This window comes from Papio anubis, chromosome 7, assembly GCF_008728515.1.
Source record: "Papio anubis isolate 15944 chromosome 7, Panubis1.0, whole genome shotgun sequence".
In the NCBI taxonomy this organism is placed as follows: Eukaryota; Metazoa; Chordata; class Mammalia; order Primates; family Cercopithecidae; genus Papio; species Papio anubis.
In genome coordinates, this window is record NC_044982.1 from 122,525,730 (window position 1) to 122,551,501 (window position 25,772).

Sequence of the window (25,772 nt, forward strand, 5' to 3'; positions counted from 1 at the left end):
GGAGCCCCAGGGCATTACCTCAGGTGGGCAAGGTGGGCACTCAGGTGGGACACTTGGTGGGTGAGACCAAAGATCAGAAAAGAAACTGTGAGCTGCCACCAGGCCCTCTGTCCACTCCCCTCTTAGAAGTTGTCTTAGTACTTTTAAAAGTTGTGTTGATTTTAAAATAATAACCCATATGCTCTAAACTTTAACAGGAGAACTTTTAGAGCACTGCAGGCCCCTCTGAAAGAAGTGGACCTGGTAGGGAGGAAAAGAAAAGAGAGGGAGACAGAAAGACATCAGCAACTCCAACCCCCTTGGACATCCAGCCTGAGGCATCAACTTCAGGAATCTCCTCCAACTTCCTGCAGAAGCAAGAGCAGTCAGCCAGGGGCCAGTGCACCAGAAGGTTCAGCTCAGCCCAGGCATGCCTCTGGTTAGCCCCCAGGGGGTACTTAGCCTTTTGGGATCTAGACCTAAATTCTAAAGCCAGAAGAGTTCACAGCCTCTCCCAGTGCCTGGAAAAGTTTCAGTTTGGGACATTACCTTCCACCCCCGATCTTTGCAGCTCAGCATCTTGCTTAGGAAAAGATTCACATGCCTCCTGGGTTGCCAAGTTTCCCCCGCTCCCAAAGAGGGGCTGTGGGTGGGGAGGGGGCCTCCTCAGTGCCCATCCTTCCTGCCCCCAGAAGCCGAAGACTCAACCCTAAGCCCCATGATGGGACACGCAGAAAAGGAGCTCCTGGCACTTTAAGGCTGGCTGAGCCTAATTGCCCAGATTCCCCTGGCAGCCAGATAAACAGCGCAGCCGGCTGGCGCCAGCAAGAGGCAAACTGCACATTATCACCCCTTCCTCACCTCCAGGAGGAGCTAGGAGGAGCAGACAAGCAGGGCTAGGGGCCGCTGAGCCGGGCAGGGCGGGGGCTTGGAAGCCCAACTTGAAATTGATCTCATTTCAAAGGGATAATGCCAGGCCAAATAAAAGGAAAACTTTCTAGCCCATTCTAATTCCTATAGTCCTGGCCTGGGAACCCTGTGTTTTCCTAGGCGGCCTCCTCCAGTCGTTTAGAAGTTCTCTCTCTCGCTCTGTCTCTCTTCCCCGGGCGCAATTTGGATAATAGTAATTTACTGAATATAATTACAGAAAAAAAAAAAGTGGGGAAGCAAAGAGCAGGAGATTTATTCCGAAGTTAATGGATACTTTCAGGAGAAAGGAGCTCTATAAACACAGGTTAGAGCTGTGATTAAAGTATTTCTCCACATTTCCGTCCACATAGGCACCCACCGAGCTCAGCGAACTGGCTTTTCCTGGGACAGAAAGACACCCAAGGGGGAGGCAGAGCTGGGCCTGACTCCCACGGGCTGGGAGGCCAGGAGGCCCCCAGCTCATGCCCAGCAGAGGTGGGTCCCCTCCTCAGGACCCCTGTTTCCGAGACAAGCCTGGGGCAGAGTGCGGGAGGGGACGGAGGCCTGTGTGGCCTGGAATCTGCATGTCAGCCCGCAGGGATTCCCTCCAATCCCTTACTTTAGATACGGGAAAAGAAGCCCAAAGGCGAAACTAGCCCCAAGCCACAACTCAAGTTGATGGAGAATGGGCTCCGAACAGCAGGGGTCCACACTGCCCAGGAAGGGGTCTCCTGTCACGGGGGCTCCCTGCGGTGGTCCATGAAGGTGCAGAGGTGACGGCTGCCAGGTGGGAGTCCCTCAGTGCTGGTGTTCCAGTGTACTTTGCTCGCTAGCTGTGTGCCTGCGCTGTGTGTGCGAGCGCGTCTGTCTGCCCGGTGCCCGGGCTCTCTCGCCAGAGCCCTGGAAGGCGCAGGCTCCTTATCAGGACGCGCACGGCTGAGCCCCAGCTATGCGCCCGCCCAGTTATGGGAGCCAGGCTGGCGGCCAGGCGGTAGAGGCGGGGTGGGCAGCCCAGGGCTCCCCCAGCTCTCAGACTAGGGGCAAGAGGGTCAACCTGGCACATACTGGAAACTCTTCCCTGACCATCGGTCCTCCCAGCGGTCCCCAGGGTGGCTGAATGGGGGCCCCACCTGCTAGCAGCTAGCAAAGGAACAGGGGAGGAGACTTGGGGTGCTGCAGCCCTGGCAACAGCGCCTCCTTCTGGGAGAAGGAGGGGAATCAAGTCCCAAGGCTTAGTCCAGATTTAGATGGGGAGAATGTTCCTAGAGCCACCCCCACTGACCAGCACGGTGGCTGAGGAGAGGTAACTCATCCAAAGTCAAGCGGCAGGTTACGAGCTGGGCAGAGCCTAGGACTAGGTCCATGGTCAAGAACCGTTCCACTGCAGCTTGCCAGGTATCTCTTGACCTGTACCTCTCCAAAACCACTAAATGTAAACCAATACCCAAGCCAGCTCCTAGTCCCGGGAGTAGTAGCAGGAGCGGTCCTGTCCATTGTCTCCAGCTTTTTCACTCCTCCCCGCCCTGCCCACCCACCTGAGCATGGCTGGCACCTTAACTCTGAGCTGGCTGGCTCCCTCTCCTCCGACCCATCCTCCAAGGTCCTGCTCCAGGCTGGAGCTGTGGAGCTCCTTCAGGCCATCCTATTACATACACCCCACAGCCTTCTGGTAGTTCAGACCCAGTGACCTGGCCCTGCACACTTCCCTTCTTCCCCCATTTCTCCTCCATAAATCCCTCGTGGGATTATGTTTCTTGAGGGCACAGATCCTACTCATATTTCCACTCTGCTAGCCACAGCACCCTGCACAGTGCCTGGCCCAGAAGAGTTGCTCAACAAACATTTGCTGGCACACTGAAGTGGCGAGAGAGAATATACCTGCCAGGGGCTTCTACAAGAGTGGAATGGGCCCACTTAAAAAAAAAAAAATGACCAGGAACAAGACAACCATAAATAGGGGTCTCCTTCCCCAGAGGCAGGGAGGAGACAGAGTTCGCAGAGGGGAGAAAGTCACTTCCAGGGAAAGCTGTCAGCAAGAGGAAAAGAGTGCATAGAAAGCCTGGCATGGGCCACAGATCAGGGACTGCTCATAGATCCTAAATTAGGACTGGAGTTACCATGAGGGGAGTAAGGTGCCTGATCAACAATGCCCCTCCCCACTCACCCCCATCAATGCCCTCTATGCAGGAATCATCACTGAGGGAAAACTTCCTTTCCTCTCCAGACACTACTCCACACACAGACAAGACACCTAGGACAAATGCACCATCCTAGGCCCATCTTCCTCTTCCACACAGAGTCAGGAGACCTAAGATCTGACCCTCTCTGTGCTCCCAGCCTGGGTGCTGACTCTCCCCAGGGAAGCCAGAATGGAGGGATTCATAGCCCTCCCAGGCTCAAGAGCCTGTGACTCCCTGCCAGTCCCACCCCTGCAAAACCCCAGTGTCACCTGATGGATTCCCATACATCCCTCAGAGGCTAGCTACAGGCTAAAATGTGTGTTCCCCACAAGGCAGAGGTCAGAGCAAGGCAAGTGCAAGCTCCTGGCCTGCTGGAGCCTCCTGACCTGCTGGAGCCTCCGCCTGTCTGCACCTGAGCACCAGGGCCTAGCCGGGTAAGCAAGGCTAAGGGTGGGGTGTGTGCAGGAAATCCCAAGAGGAGAACAAAGAAGGGGGGCAGTTCTCAGAGGTAATCGAGTATCTGGCTTCTTCAACTACTCACAGATGCCACCAAGACCCTAAACTCTATACAAAAGCTGAAAACAAAAGTTGAGAAGGACTATGGAAGACCCTGGCACTTGACACCCAAGGGATGTGGGGAATGATAATACGTGGGGAATAAAGACGGTGCTCTTTACTCCAGAGAGGGATCACCCTGCAAAGCTTTGTCGAAAGTATACAAAGGCACAAATTGGGCATTTGACGAAGACTTTTGATTCTAGCTATGATTTGTGTACACCCAATTTCACAACTTACAGCTGCTTGGACATAGAAAAGCACAGTATGGGTAAGGGCACGTGCATACAAATGCTAGAAGCCTGGGTACAGACTGGGGTAGATTCCGGAATTGAGGTAGGAGGAAATAGTACCTACTTCTTTGGTCTCTCCTTGGCCTGCCCTCCCTTTTCACTGCCTATGAAGTTGGAGCCTACATCATGTCCCTGAAACTGCACAGAGAAAACTACGACGTGTACCCTTTTAAGTTTACCGCAGACTTGAGAAAAAGTTGCCACTTGAGGTGTGTGCTGGGATACCCACTCCCCTCGGCTGGGCTAAGGCGCCTCTCCTGGTGGCTACCGTGCTCCAAGGGCACCCGGGGGAGCACCCGCAGCTGCGCCGACCCGCAGTGTCACAGAGAGAAGGGCAAGGAAGGGGACGGGGACCGGGAGCCGGGGCCCCGCCGGCCGGCGCAGCGCGCTCACCTGGCCCGCAGAGCCGGCTGAAGTGGTAGGGGTTGCAGCACACGGTGGGGCCGTCGGCGGCGGCGGCGAAGCTGTGGCAGCCGCACAGTGGCTTCAGCTCCACTGCGTGCTGCAGGTCGGGCCAGCGGAAGAGGCGGCCGAGCAGCAGCTGCGGCGGCGCGGGCTGGCCGCCCAGGCGGAGGTCGGCTCGCGGCACCAGCACGCAGCCGCCCGGCACGCCGCCGCGGGACTCCACCGCCTCCAGCAGCGTGTCCAGCGAGCGCTCCTTGAGCCGCTTCAGCAGCGAGTACGTGACCGTTTTGAGTTCCTGCTCCAACAGCAGCAGCCGCGAGCGCGCTTCGCGACTCCGCCCGCCGCCCGCCGGCTCCAGGGCCGCCCCGGCCAGGGGGTCGCTGGCGTCCCGGGGCGCGCCGGCGGCGTCCCGCTCCGAAAAGAGACAGCAGGTCACCGTCTCGCAGTCACTCTCGGGCAGCCAGCCCGGGCCTCCCGACTCCGCCACGTCCAGCAGGGAGCCCCCAGCACCGGCCCCCGGCTCCGACATGGGCCTCGGGGGGCCCCCTGCGCGCCGGCGCCTCCCCGCGCCCTGGGCGCCTCGCTGTCCCACTGCGTCCCGGGGCCGCCGCGGGGCTACCGGGCGGACTTCGGAGCGGCCGCAGCCTCCCCCCTCTCTTGCCCGCGGGGCCGGCTCAGCTCGGCTGCCCAAGCTCCCATCCTCGTCGCCGCCACCACCGCCGCCGCTGCCGCCTTCCTCCCGGTCGGGGACCACACGACTTCGCCAAAGTCGCCGCACCAGCCCCGAGCGTTTGGACCTGAACATACGATATCCTTTGGCGCCAGGGGTGGGGGGGAGGCGGTCTCCGGTTACCGGGGGTCCGTTCCCTCAGCGAGGCGCCGGCTGCGCGGGTCGCAGCCCCACATGAAGCTCCGCCGCGGAGCGCCGTGCAGACCGTGCACAGCCTGTCGTCGAAGGGGCGCCGCAGGGCGACAACATGAGGGAGCTCGCCGAGGCGGGACGGCCGGGAACACGCGCACGCCGAGCCGCAGTCCGCGCGCGGCCAGCGGCTACATGGACCGCAGCGTCGGGGCTGCTCAACAACTCCAGTCCCCGCGCTTTAAGGGGGCTGCAGGCGGCGCACCGCCAGAAAGACCCCACATGGGCCGGCGAGCCTTCAAAAGTTGCGCGGCTGGTCCATGAGCACAAAGCGCTCGCGCGAACCCCCAAATGTGTTTGGAAAGCCCTCCCTTTCCCCTGCCTTATTTTAAACCAAAGCGCTTAACTACATGGGCTTTTCCTGCAGGATCCGAAAGGCAGGCTTGTTGATAACCCCAGCTCCCTTCTTACTCCCTGCAAAAAGAAAAAAAAAAAAAAAAAAGGAAAGAAAGAAAAGGAAATCCCAAACAAAACCTAAATCCCTGGATTTGCATGCACGAAAGGCCAACGCCGTCTCAGGTCCCAGGCGCTAGATGCACTTGGAGCGAGTTTCTCCTGGACGCGGGTGTCAACACATGAGTGGAAGCTGTAAAAATCCCAAAGAGCTGCTGGGAATCCTTAATTAAAAATGCAGTCCACCGAGGCAGAGGTCGCAGCCCGCCCCACGCTGCCCTCGGACGCTTCGTGCGCCGACGCTGCCGAGGTCGCCCCCCCCCCCCCCCCCCACAAAAGTGCCTCCCGGTGGCCCCGGGGTCCCAGCGAGGTCTGGCGAGGCAGCGCCCAGCGGCTCTTTCTCTCGGCTTGGCTCCCTCGATCGCTCCCCTGCTCCGCTCGCTCTCTCTTTTTTGTTCTCCTCAAACGCACACTGAGGGCCCCCGGAGGAGCGCCGCGGAGTCATTGGCTGACTCCCATCATATGCCAGTCTAGACACTTTGGCGGCTCCGCGGCGCTGATTGTTGCGCAAACAAGGTTTCAAGTTTCTTAACTCTTAAAGGAGAACACGTCCCATTGCAGGGCCGGAGGCTCCAAGGGGCCGGCTCCTGGGGCGGGCCGAGCTCGGGCCCCCGCCCCACACCGCCCCGGCACCCCCGCCCAGGGCCTGACAGCTCCCGCGGCCCGCTTTCTGCCTCGCGTTGTGCCCAGGGCACGGATGCGAGCGAGCACACACGCGCCCGCGGACACACACACACACATACACACAGGGTTACATGAGCCACGGGCAGCGCGCGAGGCTCGGCGGACCCACTGAGACTCGGACGCAAGCGGGGCGCTTTGCCTCTCCCTGGCTTGTGCACAAACTTATAAACACACTTTGCACTTTACAGTTGTTCCAAACCCCCATCCCAGGGCAGGCTAATAAAAATGGGTGTGCGTGTGTGCCTTCCTGGGTTGAGCCTGAGGAGCAGGGGGCGGCGGATATGTTGGGGTAGCGGATCTTCCGTGACTACACGAGGGGCTCTACGCTCCTTGCACAAAGTCGGGGGTCGCTCTGCCGGGCCAAACAGGGAACTTAGGGCGCTTTGCGCACGGTGGCTCCAGGCTCGCCCCGAGTGGAGAGATGGAGAGGGTGGTGTAGAGGTGGGGAGTGTCTACTCGCTGGCTCCTCTCGGTCGCCACGGCCCTCCCTCGGAGCGAGGCGGGCCGCCGGCCGGCCGGGCCGCCTCCAGGCTGGGTGCTTCCTCTCCCCTCTCCAGTTTACTCTCCGCACCTCGGAGAGGGCTGTAGGTGAGGGATCACGCTTTCCCTAGCGAGGTTTCCACGCGAAAATTAAGGTGAGTTGGGGGCGGGATCCGGGGCGCGGCGGCAGCAGCCTGACGCCCGGCGCGGGAAGGGTTAAGGCCGCTCCTGCCCCTGGAGCCGGCGCGGCGGGGTACCTCCTCGGGCGCGCTAGCTCGTCCGAGGGTGGCAAAAGTTCAAGCTTGTAAAGTCGGGATTGGTCCCGCGCGGAGGGGAAAAAAGGCCTGGGCCCCCCTCCCCCCCCGGGCGCGGCGCCGATTGGCCAGGCCGCGGGGCCGGCACCGCCCTCTCCCCCCGCTCTCGGCGGCCCCACCCCCGGCGCGGCGCCCCGCCCCTTTCCGGGCAGGAGCCTGGCCCCGCGCTGAATGAAAGAAATTCCGCTACTCTCATTGGCCCGGGGCTGGGCGCCATTCTCCCGCGGTGGCCGCGGGGCGCCGGCGAGCGGGTCTCCCTGGAGGGTGGCCACGCGTGGGGCTGGTCTGTGGCGTGCGCGGCGGTGCGAACCCCCGGCCGTGCCCAGAGGCTGTGTGCGCTGGGGGAAGGGTGGCATTTGCAAGGAGGATTCAGAACCATTTGCTGAGCTTTACCTGGAGCCAGGTACTGTTCGCGCTGCGCTCTCTGGGAGTGGCGGTTGCTCCCCGAACGAAAGATGGGACTGAGACACTTCCTCACACCCATCTCCTACTTTGGCCAAATTAAAGTAGCGGTCCTAGCCTCATTTTCTTGTTTGAAACCGCGGATAAGGATGCTTGCCCTTCGGGCTTCACAGAACCACGAAGCTCCCTGGAGATTGTGCACGTTAAATGCACAAATCTCAAGCGAACAGCAGGATGAATTTTCACAAGTGAACAAACACACAAGATGTCACCAAAACCCAAAAAGCAATGCACCCCAGAAGCCCGTCTTGTGGCCCCTTTCAGTCACTTTTCGCCCCTGGGGAAATTAATACATCTTCAAATACAAAGAGAAACTCAATGTATTTTCTTTTATCCCCGTGTCTGCTCTTTGTGGATTATCTTTGACTGTGGATTACAATAATAATAGTTCATGCGTATTGAGTCGTTACTATGGGCAAGGCAATGTTCCAGGACTTAGTTAATTCTCACACCACTTAACATAGGTACTATTATTATTAATATATAAGAACTTAGCATAGTTACTATTATTATCTCCACTTACAGATGAGGAAAACTGAGGCACAGGAACTTACTTGTGTAACATGCCACTAAAACGAGGATGGCATTGACAATGCTAACATGCTGAAACCAGAGAGGCGTGAACCAGCACGCCTGCTCATCCTCTGGCTGGAAGTGGTGTGTAGGTCTGTGTTGCCAGACTGTACTCTTCAGGCAGGGATTTCCAAAATGTGGTTCAAAGGCCCACCCGCTGAATCAAAAGTGTCAGGGGTTGAGGCCCCAGAACAACACTTTGGGGATAGGTATGGTTGTTACCACTATTTTGTTTTTATTTTTTATTTAATGTATTTGTTTTTTTGAGACAGAGCCTTGCTCTGTCCCCAGACTGGAGTGCAGTGGTGTGATCTCAGCTCACTGCAGCCTCTGCTTCCCGGGCTCAAGTGATTCTCGTGCCTCAGCCTCCCAAGTAGTTGGAACTACAAGCATGCACCACCACGCCCCGCTAATTTTTGTATTTTTAGTAGAGATGTGGTTTCACCACGTTGGCCAGGCTGGTCTCGAACTCCTGACCTGCCTGAAGTGATCCGCCTGCCTCGGCCTCCCAAAGTGTTGGGATTATAAGCGTGAGCCACCACGCCTGGCCTGTTACCACCATTTCTTATTTGGTTTTTGAGACGGAGTCTCACTCTGTCCCCAGCCTAGAGTGCAGTGGTGCAATCTTGGCTCACTGCAACCTCCACCTCCCGGGTTCAAGTGATTCTCCTGCCTCAGCACCCCCAAGTAACTGGAACTACAGGTATGCACCACCATGCCTGGCTAATTTTTGCATTTTTAGTAGAGACGGGGTTTTACCATGTTGGCCAGGCTGGTCTCAAACTCCTGACCTGCCTGAAGTGATCTGCCTGCCTTGGCCTCCCAAAGTGTTGGCATTATAGGCACAAGCCACCACGCCCGGCCTGTTACGGCCATTTTATAGATAAAGACACTGAGGCACAAAGGCTTGCCAAAAGTAACTTGCACAAGCTTGTTGTTAGTGGCCGATGCCGTCTTAAAACCCAGCCAGTTTGGCTGAAGAAGGGGTATGCTTGTGTAATGGGAAGCAAAGGAAATGAGCCGGCAGGAAGGATTACCTGCAGGTAACCTGCAGGACCTCCTGAGGGCAGGGACGTGTGTGCTTCCACAGATGCTCAGCACGTACATACCCCTAGGGGCTCCCTTCTCCCCACTTCCACCCCCATGCCTCTCTGAGGTACCATGGCATCCCAATCTGCAGAGTTCCTGGAGGAATGCCCTGAGAGATGCCCCAACAGCCTCAGACCAAGGAGAGATTGAAGCAGTGACCTTTCTGGGGAGACCTGCCTTCTTTGCTGGGCAGTAATGGGCAAAATCTGGCATCATCTCTTGCTCACTGGGAGATGTGGCATCGTTCCTGATGTGCTCAGGAGCGATGCCACCTGAAGCTCACGGAAACCAGAGTCTGGTGGGCCTAAATTCAGTACTGACCCTACTTACCTCCCTCAACTCTACGAGCCTTGGGATTCTCATCTGTGCCGTGGAAATAAGAATCATGCTGGAGGTGACTGACAAAATTAAGTGACAAGAGGACCTAGAAGCAGCCATCCTTACAGGACCACTGCATCTGAGTGGAGAGAATGTCAGGATGGGAAGAGCAGTGACATCTGCTCCTGTCCTTGGATTCCTAGGGCCCATTCAGCCTAGTGCCTGGCATGCGTTGTGGCCACTAGAGGGTGTGTATGGCGGGGCCCAGCAGGGCAGGGACATGCTACAGCCCAAGAACACCCTCCCTCGAGACTGCCAGACTGGAGAGCAAGCTCCAAATCCCTGGGGATGCAGGGAAAAGAGAGGAAAGGAAGAAGGTGGGGTCCGTAATGCTTATCCACAGGTCTCTGCACCCGAGTTACTCACAAATTAACTCACAAGTAACTCTGACCCCTTCAGATTCAAATGTGCCCCCACTCTCTTATTCCAGTATTTTCCCCAAAGAACTCTATGCTTCCCCTTTACTGGGCTTATCCTAGTTCAAAACCGTACAATCTTTTATCTTTCTCCTCTACCTTTGGGATGTAAGCTCCACAAGGGATGAGATGGTGAAAGTAGCAGGCCCAGGCCACCCACAGCAGCGTGGAGGCAGTGGAGTCACAGATAGGCCATTTGATGCCATTCTGCCTGTGCCATTGAAAAGCTAAATCACATAAGACAGCACTTGCCCCATTTCTTCTTCCTGGTCCCTAGTTCAATGCCTGTCACATAGTGGGCACTCAATAAATATTTGTAGGGTGGTTGAAATAAAATCCCACTTAACTCCATGCTTATCCCTGTGCCAAGCACATCAGTATCTCATCATATCCCCCCAACAACATAGTGAAGAAGGTTTTGTTCTTCCTAGACCCATATTTTTAGAGGAGGAAACACAGAGGTTAAATAATTTGTTACAGATCACACACCAAGTAGGTAGCAGAGTTGAAACTTGAACCCAGAGCTGCCTGAGATGTGTGTGCATCTTCTTAACACCTAGTCCTAGAAAAGAAAACCAGTCCCTTGCCCTTGGGAAATGTCCCACACTACTGGAAAGGCACAAGGCATGAAACAGCAGAAATCATGCAAGGGAAAGGTTACTTCTGGGTGGTGGGAAAGGGGCAGTATTTAGGGGCTACCACTTATGAACAGAGACATCGCAGAGGGGATCAGGGCCACCTCTTGCTATAGGCAGGTGGATTGGCAGGGAGACTGAGTCATCATGACCCACTTCATACGAAACTGATGGATAAACCAGGGTCCCACTTATTAACTCCTATGGCCCAAATTTTATAGACTAACTATAGGCCCAAGTGGCTAAGTGGTATTGTCTCCCCCTTTGGAGGGTAAATCTGCTTGGTCAACATAGCCCCAAATGGGAGAGTTGGGCACCTGTGGGCAGTAGTAAACAACCCTTCTGAAGCGCTGATGAATGCTCTAGACCCTCTCTCCCTTGGAAAATGCATATGTGAATGAATGGAACTTTGTGTTCATTCATTTAACACAAATTACTGAGCTCCTACTGGGTGCCAGGCCCTCCTCTAGGTGCTAGCCATCCTGCAGTAAGCAAAACACAAACATTCCTAGCTCAAGGAGTCTAAGGGGAAGATCATAACAAAATAACCAGGTAGCCAGTGTATTGAAGGTAAAGGTGCTGAGGTCAAAAATAAAGCAGAGAAGAAGAGAAAGGAATGTTGGGAGATGGCAGTTTGTGGTTTAAAGAAAGTGGTCAGAGAAGGCCTCCCTGAGAAGGTGACATTTGAGCTAGGTATTGCTGGTGGGGGTAGAGTGGGGAGGAAATTAGCTATGATGCTATCTGGGGGAAGAATGTCACAGCCGCAGAGAACAGCAAGTACAAGGGCCCTGAAATAGGAGCAGACCTGGCCCATTCCAGGACCATCAAAAAAGTGATGAGATCGGAATAATATTGGGGGCAGATTGTAAGTTCATATAGGCTAGCGTTGGATCTTTGGCTTGTCATCTGAGTGACTTGGGAGCCCCTGGAGGTTCTGGGCAGAGAAGGAATAGGATCTCCCTTCTGTTTCAAGAGCCTCCCTTGAACTGCCTTATGAACTGACTGCAAGGGCGGGGTGGGAGAAGGGCCTGGTAGGAGACTGTGGCAGTGGTCCAGGCCAGAGGCCACGGTGGCTTGGACCAGGGTGAGAGCAGTGGATGTGGGGGAGCAGCAGTTGGATCCCAGACATTTTATATATCCTAAAGATAGAGCCAGCATGATTTGCTGTCACATCTTTGAAAGTATAAAAGAACATCTGAACAGTATACTCATGTCATTGATGCTTAATCTTTTGCTGGTAATAGTAATAATAATATAAGGAGGTTGTTTTGAAGATCAAAATGCTTAGCGCAGTGCCTGGCATCTAGTAAGGGCTCAATCAAAAGTAGTTTTTATTAGTGAAATGAGCATGGAGTCAGTCATTACCAAGTTAAGCCTCTGAACTAATAGCAACCCTGCAAACTATTTAGCCTCTGTGACCCTCAATTCCCTCACCTGTAAAGTGTACCAACTTGACCAAGGTGGGAGTTAAATGAATAAAGTTCTGGCACACTGTAGGACTCAGCAGCTCAATAAGCTGATTAATAAGGTTATTACCTCATATGATCATTGTGAGAGTTGACCGAGATAATATGTACAAAGCATTTAGAGCTGCCACGGTTATTCTGCTCCTTGTGTACCCACAGGGGAGGGCAATGTCCTGGGCATTGTCAGCCTTCAAAAATATTGCATGGATGAATGAATGAATGGATGGATGGAGGCATGAATGAGCAAAGTGCAGTGAGTTTCATGGTTGTTAAAAGGGATGGAGGCAGTTGTACAGAGGCCAGGGTGAGCACTGTCAGCCTGCATTACCTAAATCCATCCTCCTCAAACTGGGCTAATGTGGGTCCTTTTGGAATCAAGGGATTTTTCTGGAGAGCTTACTTCATTCACAGATGTTGGGGACATTTTTTTATTTTATTTTATTTTATTTTATTTTATTTTATTTTATTTTATTTTATTTTTGATACGGAGTTTCACTCTTGTCGCCCAGGTTGGAGTGGAATGGCATGATCTCAGCTCACTGCAGCATCCGCCTTCTGGGTTCAAGTGATTCTCCTGCCTCAGCCTCTCGAGTAGCTGGGATTATAGGTGCCCCCACCATTCCCAGCTAATTTTTTGTATTTTTAGTAGAGACGGGTTTTGCCATGTTGGCCAGGCTGGTCTCGAACTCCTGACCTCAGGTGAACCACTGGCCTTGGCCTTCCAAAGTGCTGGGATTACAGGCATGAGCCACCGAGGCCGGCCCGGAAATTTATTTTTTATATTACATTTGTCGTATATTTGATCTTTAATATTCAAGCTAACCCAGATATATCAGGGAATAGAATGCACAGTTCTCATGAGTTCTGAACAGAGATGGGAGACTTCTGAAGCATGTCATGGTCACTGTGAGCAGCATCAGACTCTGACCCCAGACTGATCACAGACCTGACCTCGCCCTCCTGGAGGAGGTTCGCTTTTCTAACCTTCGGGGGATTGTAGAAGCCCTCAGTTGAGAAACGATAACCAGAGATGTGTCACATTTTGGTGCTCGGCTATAATTCAACAGAGCATTTCTACTGGGCACTTACTATGGGCCAAAGGCAGTTAGTGCAGGGAGCCCTGCCCTTCAGGTACTAGGAGTTTATTTGAAAAAATGTCTGCATTCAATCACTCTTTTATAACATGGCCAGAGAGAGCCTTCCAGCAGTCCTCTCTGACTATCAGACTTCCTGATTGAGAATGCTTTAGTGGATCCCCGTGGCTAGCAAGCTAAAGAGTAACCTCCCAGCCCTGTTAGGAGCAGGACCCACTCCATCTCCCTGCCACTCCACTACATGAATCCTGAACAAGTGAGGGCTGCTCTCTGGAACACCCCAAAGTGCCCCACCTGCTCTCTAATATCCCAAACTTTGCACTTGCTGGTCCATCTGCCTGGAATGTCCTTCCTCCCTTTCCTCTGGGCAAATTTTTTTCCCCCTTTCTCCCCAGTGACTAGCCCAAGGCTATCTTCCTTGCACTGCCCTGGCATTTTACATTCCTACTTCCTAGAGCTGGAGATTATTTGTCCACATTGGAGAGACCCTCAAGAGCAAAGCCTGAGTCCTCATCTCTGCACCCCTAACCCAGCACCCAGTAGGTGCTCTGTTTTAGGGAGAGGAGACAGATCTTAACTTTTGATAGATATCAAAAGTTAAACTGGGTACTCTAGAGAAATTGTACCAATTTCTCCCCCCATGCAGCAATGCCCATATGTTGACCCTGCAATTCCAGTTTATACATATACGATAGAGATGTGCTTGCATATGAATGAAATGATACATGTATGTGGTCATGTATTGTGTAACTGAAAGCGGGGAGTTAGGCTCCATAAGGTTACTTTATAGCAAAAAGAAAGAGATTGGAAACAACCTTAACTTTATCAATACAAGATAAAGAAATTAGCAGTAGTTAAAGAAATTAAGGTATATCACCCAACTGTTGAAGAAGAAGGAGGGGGCCCCCCTGTATAAAAAGATCAACACAGGCTGGGTGCGGTGTCTCACGCCTGTAATCCCAGCACTGTGGGTGGTTGAGGCGGGCAGAGCACCTGAGGTCAAGAGTTCGAGACTAGCCTGGCCAACATGGTGAAACCCTATCTCTACCAAAAATACAAAAATTAGCCGGGCGTGGTGGCGCATGCCTATAATCCCAGCTACTCAGGAGGCCGAGGCAGGAGAATCGCTTGAACCCAGGAGGCAGAGGTTACAGTGAGCCAAGATCACACCATTGCACTCCAGCCTGGGTGACAAGAGTGAAACTCCCTCTCGAAAAAAAAAAAAAAAAAAAAAGATCCAGACATTAACTAACAACGATGTATACAGTGTGCTACAATTTGCTTGAAATGTTTAAAAGCATAAAGGCTTGTATACACAGAAATGTTGGAAAGATACATGATAAGTTGGTATAAATGGTTGCTTCTGGGGAAGGAAACCAGAAGACTGGAAAGCTGGGTGAATAAACTCTTCAACCCATACCCATCTGGTTTTTTGTTTGCTTGCTTATTTTTATTCTAATAAATAGGTAATACTTGAACTTGGTACAAAATATAAGACAGACCAAAGATTCAGTACAAAAGAGACCTCTCTCCTGCCCTCAGCCTTCTTGGTATATATCCTTCCGTACCTCCTGAATTTTTGCACCATGAGCTGAATTACCCATTCAAAAACAATTAAATCAGGGCCAGGTACAGTGGTAATCCCCGCTACTCGGGAGGCTGAGGCATGAGGATTGCCTAAAGCCAGGAGTTTGAGGCCAAAATGTGCTCTGACCATGCCTATGAAGAACCACTGCACTCCAGCCTGGCAACAAAGTGAGACCCTGTCTCCAACCTCAAACACACACACACACACACACACACAAACACACACACACAAGTATTTTAAAATAATAAATATATTGTTAAAATAGTAAATATTTGTTGAAGAAAGGAAGAAATCAACAAAATAATTGTTGATTAAATCATTAAGTACATAAAACAATTCAGTAACCTGCAAAGCAGAACACTGACTAACTGACAAACGAAACGACAAAAACAAGAAGAGATCTAAGTAAGAACTGCCGACAGTCAGAACGTGCATCCTGTCTTGTCTTGCTTTTAGTTTCCTGTGTGTACATCTCCTCTTCCTAGGCAGACCAGGACAGGCTTTATGCTCTTATTTACTTCCCAGAATGAGGCACACAGAAAGTGTGTAATAAACATTCCTTGCTTAATTCCCACTAGCCTGAGCCATGCTCTGGAAGGGGCTGGAGGACATAGTCACCAGTGCCCTCCAGGGTATTATGACTTCCATGGGCCTTAGACACTGTCTTCACAGGCCCCTTCTCCCATGCCATTTTTAAAAACTATATTTCACTAGTGTATTGGCATCAAGACAAATGAAATCCAGGCTGGATTAGTTGTTATATATTTATTACTACCATTATTATTGCTTTAAATACAATTAAAATTAAAACATTTTGTAGGCCCCCTAAGATATCATGGGCCCTAGGCCCTGGACCTGCTGTACCTAATGGATAAGCCAGCCCTGGGCCTGTACCTTGGGCAATTGTATTCAGTAAACAGGCACTGCTTCTAGGAGCGGCCTGGCTCAGGGAAATACACATTGGCTTCGGAGCCATGAAGACCTGGATTTGATCCCAGCTCCAGCACTTATCCTCTGGACCACTGTAAAGCAATCACTAAGGCTTCTTGAGCTCAGCATCCTCCCTGCTAAAACGCAGGGTTGCCCTGAGGATTAGAAATAATGTATGATGCTTAATAACGCCCATTACTACTGGTTGATTTGTCCCCAAAATGGAAGGGGTGCACTGGAGGTGGGCCAGGTACATGGTTGGTGTTGAGAACACTGACCACAGCCAGGAGTCCCAGCCCCTTCAGAGGGAGAGGTGGAAGGTAGTGGTGGGAGGTGCATTCACTTGGCATTCTCTTAGTATAAGTCTGGAGCAAATAAGGAAAGATTAGAATTCAGAATCAAGTCTCTGCTCAGTGGGTCTCAGTTTTGGCTGTGTATTAGAGTCACCTGAGAGTTTTAAAAAACTACTGAAGCCCAGTCCCCATCCCAAACCAATTTAATCAGAATATTTGGTGTGGGGCCCAAGTGTGTTGGTTATTTTTGCTTTTTTAGCTCCCTGAGGTCATTCTAGTATGGGGCAGGGCCCAAGATCTCCATGGCTATACCTGTGGATGGAAGGGGTGAGCTGGAGAGTGGATCTGTCTTGTCTGGCAAACAACTTCTCACCTCAACCACTTCTTTTTTTTTTTTTCATTGAGACGGAGTCTCACTCTGTCGCGCCAGGCTGGAGTGCAGTGGCGGATGCAAGCTCACTGCAAGCTCTGCCTCCCGAGGTCGCCATTTCTCCTGCCTCCAGCCTCCCAAGTGGCTGGGACTGGGCGCCCGCCACCTCGCCAGCCTAGTTTTTTTGTTTTGTTTTTTAGTAGAGGCGGGTTTCACTGTGGTTAGCCAGGATGGTCTCAATCTCGGCCTTGTGATCCATGCCCATCTTGGCCTCCCAAAGTAAGCAGGGTTACAGGCTTGAGGCCGCGGCCCGGTATCCCTCAGCCACTTCCTAGAGACCATGTGAATTATTGGTGGCTGCCTGAGTGGATTGAAAGTGGGCAAACATCAGTTGTAGGAAGCCCTTACAAGACCCTGTGCCCAACAGAGTATTATTTTCTTAAAGACGGCTTCCCATACTGCAGTTTCAGGCTGCATCCAGCCTGGATCGACCCCTGTGGGTGCTGCTTTCAACCCAAAACCTTTCTGGGCCCCCAGATAAAAGGGACCAGAGCATGCCCCACCCCCCAACAGAGGAGTAACTAAGAAGACACAGGACTTATCCCAGGAAGCATTGGGTGGGTTTCTGCAAGGGTGGACCACAGGCGCCTCTACCTGAAGGCCTGGGTATAACTAACCTGTTGACTCCTAGGCCATCCCACTCAACAGGCCCACTCAACCAGCACCTCTGGGTTAGGCCAGAGGTTGCAGTTTTTACCTGCTCCTGAGGGGATTCTTACACACAGTAACATTTTTGAGTTAAGAAAGGATGCACATTTGGATCTGGAAAAAGGTTAAATTGTATATACATTTCTATCTGGAAAAAGGTTAAATAGTATATACATTTTGATCTGGAAAAAGGTTAAATTGTATATACATATGTAAAAAAATCATCAAGGTTTACATTTAAGATGTATACTTTACACACTGGACACAAAAGACAAAAGAGAATCTACCTACCAGGAGTCTGCAGCTTTGGGAAGGAGAATAAGGAGAGGCTGCCTGGAAGAGGGGCTCTTTGAGCTGGGCCTAGATCGGCAGAAAAACAGGGAGCAGAGCAGAGGGAGTTGGGAGGTTCAAGAAGAAGATACTTCTGTAGCAATAGCAGTGGAGAAGGGGGGTGGAAATGGAGGGAGGGTTGGTTCTGGGGCCTTGTCAGGCAACTGCCTCATCCCCACCCAGGAGCAGGGTGTCCTCAGAGGACCAGGGCCTGTGTGGTCAGCAAAGGTAGCCCATGTAAACTCCCAACTTGCCTGCAAGTGCATCCAGGTCATTCTCCCCAACAAGACAGCATTGTTTGGGGTTCCAATGCAGGGCAAGAAAAACAGAGAGCCCAATTGTCCCTGTCATCATGGGTATATAATTTATAATAATGTCAGCTATTAAAGGATTTTTAGTAATTAACTGACAGTGGTGTGCTATTTCACTGCATTTTTGCCTGCCATAATGATCTTGAACTTTGCAAGGCAGTTTTGAACTTGCTCAAAATAAGCCCTGAATACAAAGAAGGGTGAGATAATTCCAAATGAGGGGTAAGAGGGGTTGGACAAAACAGGGCTGTCCTCCTCCCAGGAAGAGGGATGCACTGTGCAGAGCCAGGGAGGCTGAGGCCCCCCGTCTTTCCAGGGAGCTACCCACCCAGTAAAGTGCCTGCCAGGCCAGAGTGGTCAGAAAGGAAGTCAGCCGTTTCATGATAATGTGGTAAGTTGCATGTTTTCAACATAACTTATTTGCGTGATACACAGCTAGGAATATTTTTCCCTTCCCCAAAGAAATATGCTTCCTTTTTTGCTTTTCCTGAAATATATAACTCTCTTGGTATATCCTTTGCTCTTTTGATTTTTAACAGAGACATAAGAATAGGAAATATTTCTTTCTCCTCTTATTTCACTTAAAAAAAAAAAAAAAAAAAGCCAACATAAGCCCAAAGATGAATCGTAACTGACACTGAGTTCTAGAAAGGTATTAAGCCGACCAGGTGCAGTGGCTCACGCCTGTAATCCCAGCACTTTGGGAGGCCAAGGTGGGTGGATCACGAAGTCAGGGGATCAAGACCATCCTGGCTAAAACGGTGAAACCCCCGTCTCTACTAAAAATACAAAAACTTAGCTGGATGTTGTGGTGGGTGCCTGTAGTCCCAGCTACTCAGGAGGCTGAGGCAGGAGAATGGCGTGAACCTGGGAGGCAGAGCTTGCAGTGAGCAGAGATTGCACCACTGCACTCCAGCCAGGCGACAGAGCGAGACTCGTCTCAAAAAAAAAAAGAAAGAAAGAAAGGTATAAAGCCATGGTGAGCTCAGGCCCAGCATTAGTGAAGCATATGCTTCTCCACAATCAGGACTGCAGGCCCAAGGCAGAGACAACCTCAAATGACAACCTCAATTCTCCCTTTTCTCCTTAATAGCAGAATGATTATTCTTATTTAAATTATTTTTAACTGGGCAAATTTTGTCCTGGAAAAAAAGACTACCTTGCCCTGAGCACAGTCACATAACTACCCCTTCTCTCTCCCTTGCACTCAGTGTAGCCATGTGACTCTTTCTGGCCAATAAGATGTAAAGAGAAGCATTGTGTGAGACTTCTGGAAAGACTGCATAAAGGCTGCTGATTCAGCCGAGAAGCACCTTTTTTTGCCTTCAACCTTTCCTTCTTTGGCCTAGGTTATAGATGTGACAGCTGGAGCCCTGGAAGTCATCAGGGACCATGAAGCGACCTTTGCAGAGAAAAGCCATACACTGGGCTGGGCACCATGGCTCATATCTGTAATCCCAGCACCTTGGGAGGCCGAGGTGGGTGGATCACCTGAGGTCAAGAGTTCGAGACCATCCTGGGCAACATGGTGAAACCCTGTCTCTACTAAAAATGCAAAAATTAGCTGCACGTGGTGGCGCGCACCTGTAATCCCAGCTACTCAGGAGGCTGAGACAGGAGAATTGCTTGAACCCAGGAGGCAGAGGTTGCAGTGAGCCGAGATTATGCCTGGGTGACAGAGCGGGACTCCATCTCAACAACGACAAAAAAATAAGCCATACACTGAAGATGGAAGAACAGAAAGAGAGAGGAGCATAAGTCCCTGATGGCTTTTTGAGTCTCCCATGCCAGGCCTGGGCTGTCTATTAATCTTCTGACTTCTTTTATATGAGAAAGAAGCATCCATCTCATTTAAGCTACTGCTATTTTGAGTTTTTCTGTTATAATTGGCCCAACTTAATTCATGTCAGAGTAACCGGGCTCACTGCAATGGACTGAATGTTTGTGTCCCTGCAAAACTCACATGTTGAAACCTAATCACCAATGTGATGATATTAGGAGGTGGAGCATTGGGAGGTGATTAGGTCACGAGGGTAGAGCCCTCTTGAATGGGATTAGTGACCTTATAAAGAAGGCTCCAGAGACCTCCCTCCACCTTCTGTCAAGTAAGGACACAGCAAAAAGACAACCATCTGTGAACCAGGAAGGACCTCACCAGACCCCAAATCTGCTGGTGCCTTGATCTTGGACTTCCCAGATCTGTGAGAAATTAATTTCTGCTGTTTATAAACCACCTCGTCTATGGTATTTTATTATAGCAGCCTGAATGGACTAAGATACTCTCTGTCACCTAATAGTCCAAATTTCAAATGTAGCCAGGTATACAGATTTGTATATGACATATTATGATGTCAAAAATGTTAGAAACCACATAAAAATATTTAAAACACTGAGCAGGCCAAACAAACCATGTCTGTGAGCTGTATTCAGCCCAAGTGGCCCTCTGGCCTATACCACGAATGGTGGTGATTAGGCCTGTTAAAAACAGCCAGTCCTGGCTGGGCGTGGTGGCTCACGCCTGTAATCCCAGCACTTTGGGAGGCTGAGGTGGGCCGATCACGAGGTCAAGAAATCGACACCATCCTGGCCAACATGGTGAAACCCCGTCTCTACTAAAAATCCAAAAATTAGCTGGGCATCGTGGTACATGACTGTACTCCCAGCTACTCAGGAGGCTGAGGCAAGAGAATTGCTTGAACCTGGAAGGTGGAGGTTGCAGTGAGCCAAGATCGCGCCACTGTACCCCAGCCTGGCAACAGAGTGAGACTCTGTCTCAAAAAAATAATAATAATAATAATAAAGAAAACAGCCAGTCCTGTTATTTCTGTAAGGATTGTACTTCCCCATCCACTTGAACTTAAGTGTGACCATATAATTTGTTTTGACTGATGAAATATGAGCAGAAAGGATGAGCAGAAGGGATGTAAGACATTTCTGGGCAGACAACTTCAGAACCAGTGTGGGGTTTGTCACATCCTCTTTTCTCTGCAGCCACCATTATAAAAGTATGTCAACGTGGAGCTTCCTTCAGCTGGATCTTCGAGTAACTTGGAAGAACAGAGCACCCTGATAACCTGTCTTATAGTGCATAAACAAGAAATAAACATGTTTGTTGGAAAGCCGCTGGGACTAGAGGGGTGTTTGTTACCACAGCATTACCTAGCTTATCCTGACTGACCTGCCATCTTGCATCCTGGATATTATCACTGGAATTGCACAAAACCCTCCCTTGGGTTTTTTTCTGTGGGTGAAATTTCCCCCTCTTTCTAGCCCTCCTACTCATTCTTTTTTCCATGCATTATTTCACTCTTTCACACATTCATATGTCAGAGGCATGGGAGGAGGCTTCTAGGTGGCAAGTCAAGCCCCTGCTCTCAGGGAGCTCACATGCCTCCTCTGATTGAGTGGTCTTCCCTTATGGATCCTTGTGGACCCTTCCCAGCCTCCCTCAACCAACCTAGCCATGAGTGGGGAACAGAGCAGGTGGGGTGGAGTCCTTTGAGGACAGCCTCTTAGGACTAGGATTTGTGTCAGGGTTGGGTTTTTGTTTTTATTTTTTAATTTAATTCAACTCTTACCACTTCTAGTTAGAAAATCAATGCTCAGAGAGGTTAACTAACTTGCCCAGTGTTACACAGTTAGGAAGCAGAGCCCTGGACTTGAAGCCAGTTCTGACGACTTGCCAGGCCTGTGCACCCTGACTACCCTATACTACCTGCCTCTACAGAAGCCTCTCGACCGGGGTCAGTACCATCCTCAAACACCATTGGTAGCTCTGAGGCCCCACAGCAGCTAAATGCACAGGCTCTGGAGACAGACTGCCTGGGGTCAAAGCCCAGCTCTGCCCTCTCATACCTGTATTACTGTAGGCAAATTAACCTCAGTTTCCTCATCTGTAAAATGGAGGTAATACTGGAGTCTATTTGAGCCAATATAAATAAGGTGCTTAGAATGGTACCTGGCACACAGTATATGCCCACTGAATTTTAGCTATTAACACTATTATTATCTTTATGCCTCATGAACAGTTGATTTTGTCAGATTTCCTGCCCCGCTGACCTCTAGTGGAGAGGATATTGAAAGAATGGGACGCTAGATGGTTATGCTTTGAAAATATTAGTCATTATCTCATATGAAACTCACAATAAATTTGTTCAGGTAATTAGTGTAAGAGCCTCCTTTACAGATAAGAAAAATGAATCTCAGAGGCTAGTTTCCTGCCCCACATCTAAGAAGGGATAGTAGAGAGACTCAGAGCCAGATCTGTCTGTCTTCAGCTCTGGAGGGGTTTCCATGACATGACTTAGATGGAGAAGAGTCCAGTGGTGTAGGGAGCTCACTTCCCTAGGCCAGGGAAGCCCACAGAAGAGGGTGAAGCACAGAAGACTATGGGTGCAGTCATTTGACAATGGCCACCTTTTGGGACTCCACTGTGGGCAAGGCGGGCATGGTAAATCCATCATACTAGCTGCTGATGCCAAGTGACTTTCTCTGGTGAGCCAAGTGTGGCCCCTGTGACAGCAGCTTCCTCTCCTATTTCCATCTGCCTCTCTCTAAAGTTCCCAAGTGATGGCCAGCCTTCCCTGAACTCACTCTGACACATGGATATAGGCAAGTCCTGCAAAACCTGAGTGGGGGAAGATACAACGGCACTGAGGTTGGGGAGTCCATGCTGAAAAATAGAGGCCTATTCACTGGCCCCACGTGGGGAGTCTGTGCTAATGATGCATGTCCAGACTGGGTGGGGCCCACTTTAGCCTTTAGCTGATGGACAGGGAAACAAAGACTGAGAGCCTGGGTCTCTGGGAATGCACCACACGTCTCAGGGAGGTGGGTAATGGGAACGAGTCTCCTACCTCTGCTCTCTCTCCTGCCCATCCCAGAGACTCAGATTAATGCCCTCACTATCTCCACTGCCTTTAGCTGGATTTCTCCTCAGTTTCTCCTAAGTTAAGGGAAGAGCACTCCCATGACCTACTTCTGTCTGCTTATTTTGTCATAGATTGAAAAAGGATTTGAAATTCTCACTGAATCTGATGCAGTTAGTGCAAATCTGTGGTCAGCAGAAGAAACAGGAGGGCTTGACCTGTACTCTGTGGAAGCTAATAGAGCTTGCACAGGGGCTTGAATGTGGTGGATGGCAGCTATGTCCATTAGAATGCTTTGGTGCTTTTGTTTGGGTAAAAAAAAAAAAAAAAAAAATTTAAAAAGAAGGCTTTGGGCTGCAAGTAACTGGAAATCCAACTCAAAGTGGTTCAAACAATAAGAATCTTTATTATTTCATTAAAAAAAAAAAAAAAAAACCTGGATGTAGGACAGGCTCTTAGAGAAGCTCCACGAAGTAATCAAGAACCTAGTTCTTTCTATTTGTATTTCCATCCACAGTGGGTCAGTTTTGCCTCCACTGGCTTCCCTTGCAGTTGCAAAATGGCTGCTGCAGTTCCAGGCATCACGTCAGACACCCTGAAGAACATCTCTCCTGCTGTCTTCTTTCTAAGAGTAAAAAACTTTTACCCAGAAACTGCCTACTACGTTTCTCCTCAAATCTCATTTCCCAGAACAGGGTCATCAGCTAACACGGGCTAAAGGAATTTCACCATGTGTTAGGTGGCTAGGTATCTTCTGTGAGGCCCTCCCCTTCTCCACCCTCTCTGTGTCCTGCAAGGCTGATGTGTATGGTCCACATCTACAGGCAACCTTGCTGTCTGACTTCAGGGTGAACTTAGCTAATGGGGAATGCCAAAGAAGTCCTCACAGAATGGGAAGAGGGAGAGGTCAAAGTGTTTGTTCTCCTGGTGCCCTCCTTGCTGGGTTGCCATAAGTCTGCTGTATCTTCAACCAAAGGCCACAGCTTCCATCAGGCAGCACTCTCCTGTACTCTCCGTACTCTACCTCCTCTAGTTCCAGTTCCTGCTCCCTCCCTTGCCTTCTCAGGCCTAGGAGAAGAAGCAAGCTCCCCATCATTTCCAGCCCCAGGATACTTCAACATCCCTTAATGCAATTCTCAAACCCTTCCCATACTTTTGCAATAATCCTTTGCCCAGCTCCCTCAGTTACCCAGCCAGAAGGTGCTATTCTCTATCCTTCCTCAAACCTGATCAATACACTGGACTGGGACAGAGCTCCCTTTGCAGTCTTGAATCACTGTCTCTTGGGCCTCTTCCAAGAAGGTCTCTTTGGCACTTAACCCTCAGTCCACCAAATAGCATGCATCTCCCTATCCCCCATCTTGACTTCCCCATCTCTGTCAATAGTACCACCAACCACTCAGTATCCCAGAGTCAAAACCTGGGTATCAACTTCTCCTCTCCCACTGCCCTGTCCCCCGTTCCACACAGAATAGGATCTATTGGTTCCACTTCTAACTGTCTCCACACCTCAACCCTTTACTCAATTTCAGGCCTCCATCACTGCTCATCTGCCTCATGATAGCAGCCTTCTAAGTGATTACCCTGCCTGTGATTCATGCCACTCCCTGCTGCTGCAAGAAACTTCCTTAACCACAGCTCTGATCACGATGTTATTCTCCTGCTCAAAAACCTGCCCCCATTCCAAATGCCTTATTCCATCATCAAAGCCCTCCATGCTTAGCCCCCTACCCAGATTCCTGGTTTCAGTTCCTGCTACATGCATAACCCTTGGGCTATAGAGGTCAGCTATTGCTGGGAAAAATAATCACCCCCAAAACTCAGTGGCTTAAAACAACAACTTCTGTTATTGCCCAGTTCTGCTGATCTGGGCCAGGCTTGGCTCACTCACATGTCTGCAAGCAGCTGACAGCAGGCTGGTCTAGGATGTCTCACTCACTTGCCTGGTGGTTGTCTGGGTGTTGGCTGGGTGAAAGGAAGTGACTAGGCCATATGTCACTCATCATCCAGCAGACTAGCCTAGAAGTATATTCGTTATCTGTTGCTGTGTAACAAATTAGACAGCTAAAAATAATACACATTTATTTTCTCACAGTTTCTGTGGGTCAGGAACTCAAGTGCTGCTGAGCTGCATACTCTGGCTCAGCCTCTCTCACAAGGCTACAGTCAAGGTATCAGATGGGGAGGGTCTGTTTCCAAGTTCACTTATGTGCCTTTTGGTAGCTCTCAGGTCCTCACTGGCTGCTGGGGAGAGACATCATTTCCTTGCCATTTGGGCTTCTCCATAGGGCAGCTCACAACATGGCAGTGGACCCCCTCGGCCAGGGAACAGTGACCCCTTCAGCAAGGGAACAAAAAACGGACCACAAGATGGATGTCACACAGCCTTTTAAAACCCAATATCATAGGAGCCAACCTATCGCTTTACCAGTGTTCTGTTGGTGAGAAGCGAGTCTCTAGGTCCAGCCCATACTCAATGGGAGAGGATCACACAGGGCATTCACGCCAGGAGCCATTTTCAAGGCTGCTGGTTACACTGGGCTTGATTTTAGGCAGTGGCAGTGTTCCACCTAAGAACAGCAAGAGTGAATGCAAAAGTGTGCAGTCTCCTGAGGCCCAAGCTTGGAATTTGCATACGGTTAGCCAAGGCAAGTCATAGGGCCAAACCCAGATTCAAGATGTGGAGAAATAGACTCTATCTCTTGATGGGAAGAGTTACCAAGTTACATTGCAAATGAGCATAAGTACTGGCAGGCATGGAGAATAATGGAAAATTATGTCCATTTTTGCAAAGAACCACATGAGCTTTCCCAAGTGTTCCCCACTTGGAAAAGCCAAGTGTGCTTTCAAGCCCACAGGCCTTTTTTTTTTTTGAGACTGAGTCTCACACTGTCGCCCAGGCTGGAGTGCAGTGGCGCGATCTCGGCTCACTGAAACCTCCTCCTCCCGGGTTCATGCCATTCTCCTGCCTCAGCCTTCTTAGTAGCTGGGACTATAGTCAGGCCACCATGCCTGACTAATTTTTGTATTTTTAGTAGCAACGGGGTTTCACCATGTTGCCCAGGTTGGTCTCAAACTCCTGACCTCAGG

General features: G+C 50.8%; 1 protein-coding gene across 1 annotated transcript in view; it reads right to left on the reverse strand.

Moving 5' to 3' along the window:
- SMAD6 (SMAD family member 6) overlaps positions 1-6,273 on the reverse strand; it is an 80,827-nt gene extending 74,554 nt beyond the window's left edge. The window contains exon 1 of the mRNA XM_021940663.2: positions 4,310-6,273. Within this exon, the coding sequence (XP_021796355.2) occupies positions 4,310-5,126 (817 nt within the window). The 5' untranslated portion in view covers positions 5,127-6,273. The remainder of the gene's footprint in view (positions 1-4,309) is intronic.
- Positions 6,274-25,772: the final 19,499 nt, after the last annotated feature.